Source organism: Trichogramma pretiosum, unplaced genomic scaffold (assembly GCF_000599845.2).
Source record: "Trichogramma pretiosum strain Unisexual culture from Peru unplaced genomic scaffold, Tpre_2.0 scaffold10, whole genome shotgun sequence".
NCBI classification, from domain to species: Eukaryota; Metazoa; Arthropoda; class Insecta; order Hymenoptera; family Trichogrammatidae; genus Trichogramma; species Trichogramma pretiosum.
This window is the reverse complement of record NW_019641652.1, coordinates 1,784,285-1,797,543: the sequence shown is the minus strand read 5'-3', so window position 1 is coordinate 1,797,543 and position 13,259 is coordinate 1,784,285. Positions and strand designations below refer to the sequence as shown.

At 32.8% G+C, this 13,259-nt stretch overlaps 2 protein-coding genes across 4 annotated transcripts; one reads left to right on the top strand and one right to left on the bottom strand.

The window, feature by feature from the left end:
- Window positions 1-123: 123 nt before the first annotated feature.
- LOC106659149 (arginyl-tRNA--protein transferase 1) lies at window positions 124-3,407 on the bottom strand. Of its 3 annotated transcripts, none has more exons than XM_014381536.2 (9): window positions 3,282-3,407; window positions 2,883-3,194; window positions 2,544-2,670; window positions 2,342-2,472; window positions 1,856-2,274; window positions 1,520-1,681; window positions 991-1,163; window positions 650-911; window positions 124-578 (listed from the first exon to the last, which is right to left on the bottom strand). In XM_014381536.2, exons 2-9 carry the CDS (start codon window positions 2,974-2,976, stop codon window positions 423-425), a joined length of 1,524 nt encoding a protein of 507 aa, XP_014237022.1. In that variant the 5' UTR covers window positions 2,977-3,194; window positions 3,282-3,407; the 3' UTR covers window positions 124-422. The 3 variants fall into 3 exon arrangements, with proteins under 3 accessions (XP_014237022.1, XP_014237021.1, XP_023315728.1); XM_014381535.2 differs by having other exon boundaries at window positions 2,883-3,281; window positions 3,361-3,376; XM_023459960.1 differs by having other exon boundaries at window positions 2,883-3,407.
- A 1,346-nt stretch (window positions 3,408-4,753) lies between these two features.
- LOC106658770 lies at window positions 4,754-13,259 on the top strand. The gene is made up of 8 exons (XM_014380881.2): window positions 4,754-6,156; window positions 6,224-6,295; window positions 6,357-6,446; window positions 11,266-11,370; window positions 11,484-11,746; window positions 11,831-11,987; window positions 12,068-12,400; window positions 12,483-13,259. The coding sequence occupies exons 1-8, from the start codon at window positions 5,128-5,130 to the stop codon at window positions 12,735-12,737; spliced, it is 2,304 nt and encodes a 767-aa protein (XP_014236367.2). The 5' UTR covers window positions 4,754-5,127; the 3' UTR covers window positions 12,738-13,259.

Below are 13,259 nucleotides of genomic sequence, written 5' to 3'. Positions count from 1 at the left end.
CTATCTAAATTGTTGTTTGTTCTATTTATTGTAAAATAGAGCTTTAATTTTTTATATCAATTCTACAATCGTCTAAAAATTTTGAATATATGATATTTCTAAACAAGAGCAACAGTAAAAATTAACTAAATCATTGTTCTGATAAGCATTGGGTGATATTGAAAGTAATCAAATATGTATTTTCTAACAATTATTGTTGTACAAATTCGGTGATAAAAGATAATGTAGCATCTTGAAAGTATGTTGTGTGAGATCATTAGTTTCAGTAATACTTTAGCACAATCGAATTTCAAATTTGTTATTTTTTTTTCTTAGGCATATGTTATTTGAAAATTTTAATAAAATACGTCTTATCACACATTTTTGTTATACTTTCAGTGCCCTGGTCGAATTCTATATGGTTATGACTTTTCAAATAACATTCAATTTCGGGAGTGAATGCAATACAGCATTTTTTTAAGACAAGTTTTACCAACTAATTTTGCAAATTCATCAACATATCCTTCAGTACTTTGATCTGCACAAAAAGCTTTAAATATATGAAACGGTAATACTTTATTATTCCACAATATTAAAACCTAAAATTGGTTAAAATGATTGAATTACAATGTCACATTGATAAAAGTAATATCTTTAAATTTACAATTACCTCGTCTGCTGTTGCATTGCCATCTTCATCTTTAACAGTTATATCTTCATTTAGTCTGCTATATTTAGAAACATCTAATTTTGGCAAACATTTGTCAATGTCACACCACGTATAAGACTCTGGACACAGAAGTTTTGCTGGTTTAATTTTGGCTTTGTATCGCATTTTAGGACATGAATGTATGTAGTACCCCATGTAATAATATTTCAAACTAGGTTGATACTTATTTAACTGTTGAGTTAACAACACTTCTCTTAGAGAGCTGTAAATTCATATAATCAACTTAAATTAGATTAACATTGATGTAACTAAAGAAATTAATAATTAAATACTTAGGTTACCTGAATGTTCCTAAAGTTAAAAAAGAATATGCTGGATCATAAAAAAAGTACACACTAGATATACAAAACGGCAAAATATCTAAAACAGCTACAGCAATTAAATTTCCATTGTACCAATACTGTTCATGAAATGATCCATACCCCTGAGGTAGATTATTTTCTGGCATTGTGTCCTTAAGAATTATTTGCATTATTAGTCTATTTTCAATTTTAGTCTCTGATATTATGGAGCAAAGTGTACCTGGAGTGGGCTTTTAATTAAAAATTCAAAATACGATTTTTTATCACATTCATTTTCTGCATCTCTATGAATTACCATTTGATACTTTTTGAAAACTTCTGCACTTTGATCAAGTGTATCTATCATCTCATTGGACATTTTTTTAACCAACTTTATCTATTGGTATTGAGAATTTATTAATGAAATGAAAATGAGTTGACATTTAATCATTACCAAACTGTACAATTTAGATAAATAAACATCCACTTTGCTCCAAATATTTATCGTTATAAAATTTATATTATTTACCCTTAAGGGAGATGTGACTAAGAATCTGGAATACTTATCATAAGTAAGTTTTGACAGTTTGTCTTCATGAATCATTGATTGATATTTTTTGTAAACCTCAAATGATTCTCTAGAAGTATTTTTATAATCATCACTTTTTGGTGATGTTCTAACAAGTTTCAACTTGAAATGAAAAAAAAAAATAAAACATTTATTTAGTAAAATTTATAGTATTAAATAAATACTCAACAAAAATTTATCAGGTCTTTTCCTTTCTCCTTCAACAATCTACCGATTTTTTAAGGAGTAAAGAGGATGTAAAATTGTAAATATTAATTATAATGTTTAACTAATTACCTCTAATTTATTTTTACAATTACTAATCTCATTAAAATAATCTTCAAGAGTTTTGCCAACATTTTGATTTTTTTTTTGAAGCATTATGACTTTGATCTCATCTTCTGTTTTACCTTGAGCTAAAAGTTTATTTCTTTTTCTTTCTATCCTAATCAACTTAGCTTTTCTTTGCAGAATCATGCCTGATTCTGACACAGATGTTTTTTTTAAATCATGTTTTATTTCAGAGCTTTCTTCCTTAATGGTTTTGGAATCCAAACATTCTTTATTTTCCACGCTTACTTTTAACTCTGGATTATTGCCTGCAGAATTTATTCTAGAACTATTTTCTTCTGATAAAGAAGCAATTTCCATATTTAAAGCACTTGGTTTTATCTCTTTTGTAATTTCAAGTTGATTTGGAACATCCATGCATCTTACTGAAAATATTGTAACTTTATATTTTAAATTACTCTAATGAAATGTTTTATATAAATTATAAATTACCTATGTCATGATCACATGTATTTTGACTAGTTTTTTGTTCATCCACAGACAATTCACCATTTAAAAACTTAATCATACGTTTGAGAATTTTTTTTTGAGATCTTGACATCTTAAACTCTAGTGCCGAACATCTACATTAAAAAATATACTAATAGTCAAGTTATCGTTGAATAGTTTTGGAAGCTGTTATGTATTATCTTACCGAATTGTGTAATGTGGGCAGCATGTTATATCCATTGTAGGTTTGTAACAATAATAACCACTTCGTCTCCATCCTCTATCAATAAGAGTCTGGTACTGCTGAACAGTGAGCCTTTCCGTTGTCATGCCTATAATATCAATTAATAATTATAATAATGACAATAGATGCAATAATCTCTCTCCTTTTTTAAACAATATGTCAATATAACAGTAACACAAACTTTTTTACAAATATATGTATTCATATCGTATAGGATTTTGTCTCTGTTCATAGAATAAAACGAAATTTGTCCCAACTTAAAAAACAAGATAATTAGAAATTTTTTTTTTGATAACTCACCATGACTGTAGCTAGTATTAGGACTCTGACAGTAACCACAACGGGAACGTCCTTGCTGCGAATAATATTCAACAATACTAAAATCGTGAGGCATCGTACGAACGGCAAAAAGTAGCAACTATCAAAAATTTGATGAAAGAAGATTCACGTTGGATGAAATAATGTAATCCTCAGAGAGCAAAATAAGCTGTTTTTGTATAACCTTCTCAATCTGCTCTTGATCACTTGTCAAATCTCTGCGAAAAATACGAACTCAAGTGGCAGATCGAGTTTTGATTGCCAACGGTAAACCCATAAGGTAGATAATTAAGCCTAGAAGTCAAGCGTTGAACGTCACTTTCGCTCACAGTGCCAATGTGTGTGCCAATCACAATAACTCTCACTTTCAAAGCCTGTTACCTAATCGTTAAAATGTTGGTTATCAATAACTACTGGCTCTCGATTTCAGAAAGCTGTGAAGACTTCGGAGTCCTGTAACCTTTTTCCAACCTGAATCCTGTCCTGATTAATGATAAGATATCTGAATTCTGCTCCTGGTAGTCTGGTCCGACGGCCGACCACCGCTGTACAGCGCATGCGTTCTCGACTTTTGCACATTTTGCGCGCAAATTGCAATGCCAAATTATTGCGAATTAAAAAAAAAACTATTTCAAACAGTTGGGACATCATTTTTTTTCATTGTTGGTAATCAATGTTAAAGGAATAATGATTTTATTCGGTGGTTGCGAAAATGAGATGAAAATTAGGAACCACATTGGTTATTGTTTCGATTTATTAAATATCAAAAAAATAATTTTCATTTCAGATTGATTAAAATATCCAACAATTCATTACTGTATTTATGATTTCAAAAGCAAATAGAGAAAAACCCAACTAATAGAGTGGCGACTGGCGAAGGCCGATCGCATCGTAAAAATAGAGTTAAAGAGATTTATTTAAAATTCTTTAAATGTAATGTAAAAAAAAACAAATAAATCTGATCTGTATCTTAAAAACGAGTTAAAATTTTTTTGTCTAGAAGCTTTTTAATAATTTATATTTCCAAAAATTTTAATTGAGCGTGCCTCGAAATATAGTATAATGAATTATTGCTGCTGTATAACAGAAAAAATTTTTTTCAAACGAATTAGTAAAAATTCATTTATTTCAAAAATTTGTAGCGGCTAAATTTTCAACGTGGTGCTGCATTGTCAAAAAAATAATACGTCTATGAAATGAATATCTCGAATGTTTCATTAAATTGTTCACATTTTCAACAGGTTATTCAAGCTTAGCTCTTGTCGAACATGAAAAGCTTCACTTTTATAGATAGATATATAATGTAATTCATGAGGAAAAAACGCTTTCGTATTTCTTAATCGTGGCACACGTGCGTAATTTAATGGCCAACATTTTTTTTCACACATTACATTTACAAATCGACGTCATTGTGACCGAAAAAAGAAACATTTTAATCAAGTTTATGAGTGAACCGTGTTTATTATAAATAGAAATAAAAGAGCCGCAACAAATATATCGGCAAAAAAGCTTCCTCCTAAAATAGTTATTGGTTCTACTTTAACGTGCAGTTGTTATAATAATGATAAATTATTCCACTTTAAAAAAGAACGAGCTGGATTAAATATTTTTCATTTGACTTTTATATTGAGTATTGATAGTGGAATATTTTTTCATCAAATACAAACAAGAAATTATAGGACTCAAACCTTAGAATTGAAGCTATATAAGGTCGGAAAATTGCCCAAGAATTGGGTTAGTTTTCAAATATGTAAACCAATTTATGCTACAAGTTCTGTTTGTACTTCCTTAATTGGCAAAAGAGTTGGCCCCTTTATTTGATAGAAAATACGATTAATGGGGATAAGCATGTGATTTTATTGTCAAAACTCAAATGCTTGTTTACAATTTTCATTTAATGAAAGATAAATATTTAATTTGGGAACATTTATTTATGGAAATGTCGATTTATCAGCATATTCATGAGTAGACGTTAGTATTGCAAATAAAAATACTCAGGGAAAGTTGTAGATTAACGAGATAATTCGATTCATTTAATCGATATGAGTTGACCTGCTTTGCTTGTCAATAGTACTTGTGAAATCGCGTTGGCGAATACCTAAAAGTCACATTAATCGATAGTTCTATGCATTCTATGGAAAGGTATAAACAAAATGGGTCTCGAACATGAAACAGTGAGACGCTTAAGATTATTCAGTTATTACAAGTGAGCCAAGAAAATAAAAGAATGTCGAAGAACATTCGCGAACGATGCGCTTTTTACTACTTGAAGATTTTCGGTCTGACCGGCAACATTGATTTCAAAAATTCAAAAAAGATTGGCTGCCTTCATTATTACTCTACGAAGCTGCCGCTATTCAGCGCAGTTTATAGCGTTGTTTTCGTGTCGATTCTGATATCATCACAATGCAATTCGGTTTACGAAATGTCGCTCATACACGGATACAAGTTCAAAATAGTGGTGGACGTTTTCATACACTTACTCATCAGTCTAGCTTATGTGGATTTTTTCACGACATTTTACAGGAAGCACGAAGCCATTCAAGAGGTCCTAAAGCAGATGAACGCCGTCAGAATTTTGACGGGCAGTATCGAAAAGAACAGGGACAAAAAGTCGTCGAATTCGATGGACGCGATCGTTGTTCTGTACTCGATAACATTCGTCCTGATCTTGAGCAAGGTGGTTATGCACGTGACATTTTGCCTGTACCAGAGCAGTTGGGACTTTGACGATTTCGGCGACCACATGCTGGACCTGTTGATGCACGGCATGACTATGCATTACATCACCACTATTGGCGTTTGTCACGCTGCATTCAAAGCCATCAATCGTAGCTTACTTTCTCTACTGAAGCGCTTCAATTTGCTTTTCAGTCGAAAAATCGTACTTTCGAAGGAAAAACCCAGCCTGATCTACAACATTATGGACCAGCAGCAGCCGCGAGATATCTCGATCTATCGCAATTACAATAATGCCCGCTTCAACGAGCAGGTGACGAAATTGAAGACGTATTACGCCGTCGTGGTCAAGCTGGCCCGAAATCTCTCGAGTTTGTACCAGACGGTCTTGTTTCTCTGCGTGTTCCGCTACTTCATAACCATAATCAGCAGCTCCTACACATTGGCCGAGATCGTCGTCTGCAATAGCTGCCCGTTGACGCCGATACTCGACATATGCAAGCACTTGTTCAACATCATTTTCCACCTAGTTTCGTTGGTCATGCTGACGGGCTTGGCTACTGTCACCTTGAACGAGGTAACGCCGACTTGCGATCACCAAACTGAATCAGAGTGACATTTTATTTGCTTTTCTAATTTTTTAGAGCAATCGTACCGGCAAAATCATAAGCGAAAGTATAATAGTTAATGATTACGATGAACCGACGGAACAACAAGTACGAAAGAACATCGATACTTCAACTTTGGCAACTTACATTATCTTTTTATTCATTTTAGCTGTGCCATATACTCGATTATCTGACCTGCAACGATATACACTTTTCTGTTCACGGATATTACGACATAAACGACGATTTAGTCGTTCCAGTAAGTTTTTACAGCTGATCTGCCCCTCATTCTAATAGCTTACTAATTTACATCTCATTCTGTAGTTTCTTGGTATCATTTGCACTTATGTGATATTAATGGTACAGTTCGTTTAAAAACCATCCATCGGCATCATAGCTGTATCAAGTTCAATAGTGTGGATAAAAAATAAACTAAAATTTTGAAAAATTGAAATGAAAAAGTTTTTATATTTTAACTAAATCTAATGAAATTGAAGTAGTAGTATAGATTTTAGATTAGATTAGATCTAATTGAAAGATCAAAAATCATAAATTTGTTTTCGTATAAACATAAATAGAAAAATCTATCAACAGTTTAAGAATAATTTAATATCGATCGGTTTTTCAACCACAATTTGCCCTTTACATGATTTTTCACAATAATTTTCATGTATTATTTTATAATTTTAAAGGTCACGAACTCATAAGTAACGTGAACGATCGATTCTAAAAGTAAATTTGTGCATCCACATTGTTTGATTGACAAAAGCTAGAAAGAAACGATACTTTTTGGTTGTTCTTAATTTGCAGCTTTGTGACACAGCGCGAGTAGAAAAAAAAGATTAAATAAAAAGAGCAACGTTATCACAGATCCTGCGATACACCGAGCGTCACGAGACTCGAGCGGTACATTGACAAGAAAATTAAAGATGTCATGCTGCATGTACGCGTGTGACCTTCGTGGTGGGAGTTGCTCACTTTCTCAGCTCTTATAATATTATTCCATCTTCTGACGTCAGAGCGCTCGCGTGTGTACGATACACAATGCGTACGCACGGGATTTTCGCCCGAAACGCCTATGTGCGCGCTAAACGCCGTACACACGTGATTGCGTATCGTAATTAATTTACCTATGCAAACTGTACCGGTGTCATGGCACGATTGGTGCGCTGCATCAGCTTCGATTTTCACAGCGGCGTCTTGATCGTCATTTCATGCTCTGAGGTTTTTTCTCCTGCGCACGCGATCGAAGCGAAGGATGATCTCCTCTCTTGCTGCAGTGCGTGTATGACTCAAACGCGTAATGACGTCCGATGTGCTATTCGCCTGCACTCGTCAGCTCGGATTCCCAAGTTCACCGTTGCCGTCAGTTTCTTGGGGTTTGATCAAACTGCAATTGAAAAGAATATAGAGTACAATTAGATTATGAGTAACTAACGCCAAAAATGATGCAATTTTTAAATTCATTTGTCTCACTCTATCGAAATTGATTCGAGTATTTGGAGCTGACTTGTTTTTAACGAGTTCAAGGAATCCCTGAAATAACTCGCGGAAACCGATCTAATAAAAGCTAATTGTTTACGCAACTAATCATTGTAAAGTAAAACCAATGATATGAGACTTACTCATTTTCATTTCTAAATTTATGATTCAAAATCTCTATCCTAGATGGATTAAGAGTAAATGTTGAGTGTTCGAAAAAACCATTGGCGAAGATAAGCTCATTTGTCATTGGCAGAAGATGCAGTCTTACTAAAAATTGCGTTTTGTTTCTTGAAAAAAGTTGTAATGTTCGAGGACTAGTCATTTTTACACACTGAATGATATGCAAGGCATAATTCATTTTTTTCAAACTCACTCATTTCGAGTGTCATAATATTACGTGAAACCCGCTTATCTGAAATTCAAAAATAAAAAGATATCACCAGTTGTAGAATAAACGAAGGATATGTTTAAAACGTTTAAAATATTTTTTTTAACAATATTGTTGTCGAAAAAAAAATTCTGTGGAGATCTTTGTTTAGAAGTTTCTCATTATAACATCAAACGTTATAATAACCAATTATCATACGAAGCTCTGGATAGAAACTCAAATCTTTTGTTTTTTTTTATTACTTTGACCATAAAATTTTCGAAATTTGATTGACTTCGAAAAGAGTTTTATGTCTTCACGTTAGTTTTCCATTTTTCATTTTCCATCCATTGTTTCTTGACCTCTGACCAAAATGATAGTTAAAAAAAAAAAAAAGAAACTACAAATTTACTTTTGGTTTCAATAATATTTATTATTTATTTTGTTTTTTATAAACTTCAAAGTATGGAAGACTTCTCGGAAAACTTTCTTGCCATCAGACTATTGTTTTAAGTATAGAGTCTGTGTTAATTATATGAGCCGAATATATTCACTAAATATTTGTAAGAGTGAATTAACAATTTGAAAAGGAAAACCTTTATACAGGCACTGGAGTTTTTGAATTTGAAACTGTGCAAATAAAAGTTGACATAAATCTCAATAAGATTTACAGGTTGTTACTAGAATACATTTGTAAAAATTCTCCGTTTCGTTTTATTTGTGTTTATCAATGATCCGTGTCATAATATCGCTACAAAGATTATTGATCATATAATGACGATTTAATTAATTAAAAAGAACTGATTAAAATCTGTTTGCATTGTCGGCGTAACTGATTTCGCAGATTTACGTTAGATTAGTTAACGGAAATTCAAGAACCTATAAACTATTTGATACGCCGATTGAAATGTATCATTCAACAATAAAGAGTGGCAAAATAATCCAGAAAACTCTGTTATTTTTTAAATATTGTTTTAAAGAATATACGTTACTTCAAATTTTCCGTATTTTACTGCGTTCAGCTTGTGTCGATATCTTTGATGAATTATACAATCGCAAATATCTTAAAAATTAATGAGAAAATTTTTTCCATGCAGCGTAATACTTTTGCATTGCAAAAAATTCCCATCGATGCTAAGAATGATAAGAAGAAATGAATTTGCAACTGATGTTTTTTATTTTTAAAAACATCAATAAGAAATGTTCATTGAACTTTATGTGTTCAATAAATCTTTACTCTTAGTTTCACTCGATTCATCTAATTACGAATTAACTCTACGCCTTCCCGTGGTATGTGTAAAATTTAGAATAGCTTTAACGTATGAGTTTGACCTTGGACTAAATTATCTATGGCTTCTCAAATTTGAAAAAATACCAACAATTTTAATAGGACTGGATTTTCGTTTTACATATAATTTTAAAGAAAATTATTAGATCAAGTATAAAATGTATCGTCAAAGAATATCCGATCACATGACGTATGTTTTTGAGATACAATTTATTTTGTTCAAAGAATAATAATGCACAAGTAAAAAAAGTCATAAGCTGTGCGATTTTTTAATACCATTTTTTATTACATTGCAATTATTATAACAACGATGTAATAATGTGAATCCAGAAATGTCAAGGTCAAGTATTAAAGTAATTCCAATGAAATGTATACTTTTCCTAAAAAAGTGCAATTGTGTACTTTTATCAATCGTACAAATATCAGCAACCAAAATGAATATTTACCTTTGTGATATAACAACCAAACTAAATAATTACTAAAAATATTCTTCATTCCTTGTAAATTTCTAAAATAATTGCACTAACGTAACAGCTGAATAAATTAGTTATTTATAAATAGACGCTAATATTTGAAATTTTAATTAATTGCTATATAAAAAAACGGTGTTAGGTTTTTCCCCAAAATGTTAGCGACCTTTAATCTTGAGCGCAGGCAAGCCCCATAATCAAATATTATTTTGACGCAAAACCCCTTCCATTTTTTCTCCTTCTAAATGCCGATCTTCGCTTAAATCAGTAAATAATGGAGCACACTGATGAATACTTTCAGTTCGATCTCGAAGCTCTCGCAGTGATCTTCGCTACACCTGTTGCATGAGTGTCATATTCCTCGTACGAGTGATATCATTTCGAAATTTCGTTCTAGTTTTCCATTCGATATGAATAAACAAATCATTTTGAACTTACTTTTGATTGTTGCTGGCGCCAATGCGTGTGTTAAATGCCGGATAGAGATGGTGCAAGTTGTAAGTTATTTTACTTTTTATTTATTTAGTGGTAACATAATGCTTAGCAAATAAGTAGTAATTGGCTATTTTTAAATTAATTTTGGAAATACTTTTTAAATAAATTTACATATTTTCAATATTTTTAATTAATACAATTTTTTATTCAAAGTTATTAGATTTTCAAAATTTTTGAATGAAATTAAATTGCGATTTCTCTTTTACTTGACATTATTGAAATTAATTTTGGAGTTATCTAATGACCCAATGTATCAATCAATTTTTACAATTATCTCGTTAAATATTGAAATTCAAAATATTTTCTTTTTTATTGTTCAGAAATTGATTGCAGAACCAACCTTTGGTTTCAAACTTAACAGAGTCGAATAATTACGAATTTTCCTTTGTTTTTCCACGGATTAAAAAGAAACAGATAAAAATTTTATGTATTGCTTGAATTTTTCCTAAAAGATATACTTATTTTTCACCTCTTGAAATATGTAAAATCATTCGCAGAAGGAATGATTAAGTTCAATTTATATTAATGGATACGTCTAGATAAAATATAGTTTACAATTTAATGGTGATCAAATTAACGCTACAATCGTAAAAAAGCATAAAAAGACTGCAGTTAACTTTTTTAACGACAGGACGTTATTTAATTTATATTGTAATTGTTAGCCCATAATTGAATATAATTATATTACGCATAAAACGAAAAGTCTAAATAATAATCGTAACTGTATTATGCAATGCGTGCGGACTTTGCTAATGCTTCGACGGAATCTTTGTATTGCGCCTTCCTCGATTTAAACTTCAGTAATTGAAGACCTTCATCATTTGAATGCCAAAGCTCCGGAAAATGTATTATTATCGATAATTGAAACGATTTACATAATAATGTTTTTAAAATCACCGGGTAATAAAGTCCACGCGCTGTATACAACAATGCGTTTGATCAATAACAATTGTAAAATGGGTTATGATTTCAGGTGTTCCGTCACGGGGAGCGTACCTTCCAGCGCGACGAGGCCAAATTCATCAGCGACCGAAGTAGCAATTTGCAAGAGCCATGGGGATTCGCTCAATTAACAAACGTGAGTGTCGTGTCAAAAATGTGCATCTGCGAGAAAGGCAGTAGATACCCTGCGCACTCTAGTTTCTTTTACGATTCATAAAATAATCAACGAACGCGATTAAACCCCCGCAGGAAGGGAAAAAAGACGAGTACAAGATCGGCACGCTGTTGCGCGAGCGTTACAACAGCTTCCTCGGTGATTATCACCCGTCGCTGGTCTACGGCATTTCCACGAATTTCGATCGCACGAAAAACTCGCTGCAGCTCGCTCTCTCCGGACTTTACCCGCCCTCGACGAAGCTCCGATGGAACAGAGAGCTCGCTTGGAATCCCATACCCATCAACTCGGTGCCGGATAAGTTCGACTCGCTCTTCCGACTGGATTCTTGTCCTGCGTAGGTTTTTTTTTAAGATTCATGCTTTGCTCGGTAAATTTTGATTTTAATAGCAGTTTGATTATTTTTTCCTTTGCCTTACAGGTACACGGAGGAGTATAATAGACTTATGAACTCGACCGAAATGCAGAGCCGTTTATCGAAGGATCGAGCGCTCTTCAGACTGCTAAACAGTTTCTATCCCGATGTAGATTTTTCATTGAAAGAGATATTTTTACTCAACAATTATCTCAACATACAAGTTAGTATCCCTAAATATTTCATTATCTTGACTTTATATAAGATACGTTTCCTCGAATATAAAATTTCTTTCGAATGTAGAAAAGCCTGAATGGACCAATGCCGTTCTGGTATTCGCAGAAAATACATGATAAGATCCATGAAATGGTGATACTTTACCTCGAATCACTGTCTGAGACGGACAAGTTGAAACGCATGAACGGCGGGCCCCTGACGAAGCGCATGTACGACAATATGCTTATTGATGCTAGCCAGAGGCCGACGCGCAAAATTTACCTCTACAGCGCGCACGAGTTCAACGTTTACGCAGTTGCCAAGGCGCTCGGGCTAGAGCTTGGAGACAAGCCCGAATACGGCTCCGCATTGATTATTGAAAAGATTCGAGATGACTTCGATGGCCAAGTTTATGTTCGAGTAAGTTTGCGACTATAATGTGGTTCATTTTCATTCGATAGTTCGTTTGATTACGTTAAATGTTTTTTCTTGAAATTCGTAGATGCTGTATTACGTGGGAAGACAGGAAGAAATAAAGATATTAATGCAAGAAAAAAAAGGCAAAGAGGTAAAGAGGAAACCGTTGGATTATGTGAAATTAAAAGACTGCGATTACTTTTGCCCGATTGAGAAGTTCTATAGAATAGTTGGATCCTCGTTCCCAACGAAAGAAGAGAGCCTTTGCATGTTCAAGAATCTGTCACCAACCGACATTGAGAATATCATCTTTAAAAGCGATAAAATAATACAAGATTGAAGAATGAATTCAAGATTCGGGCAATCGAAAATCTCCAAGATTTTTTCAGAAAGTTGCCGATTTGTTCTTGCTGAGCGAGATGCGTAATATAATGTACAGTAGATAGCCATAGGACAATTAGAAAAGTATTATTTTTCACTTGAATTTTTATACTTACACCGTGTACAGTAAATTTCGTCTCTCTTTTCATCAAAATGTCGTTTCGTGCCACGAGAGATGACGAGTAGTTTATGACTACAATTGATCCAACGGGGGCGATACGCAAAAGAGTATTATTAAATCAAAGAACAATGTATCTCGTGCAGTGGCCACGGGATTATTTCTAGTTGCAGACGCGCTGGTGCATGCCTTTATGAACAAATCGATAATGACGAATATATAGTATGTAAATAAGCAATCATATACCCTCTCCAATCAAAATAAATATGTTTATCAAAAAGTATAGCGAGAAATTCAAAACATTTCATGAAAATATGACACAAATCCAAGCATCAATTATCGACAATTTTTTATTAATAAAAA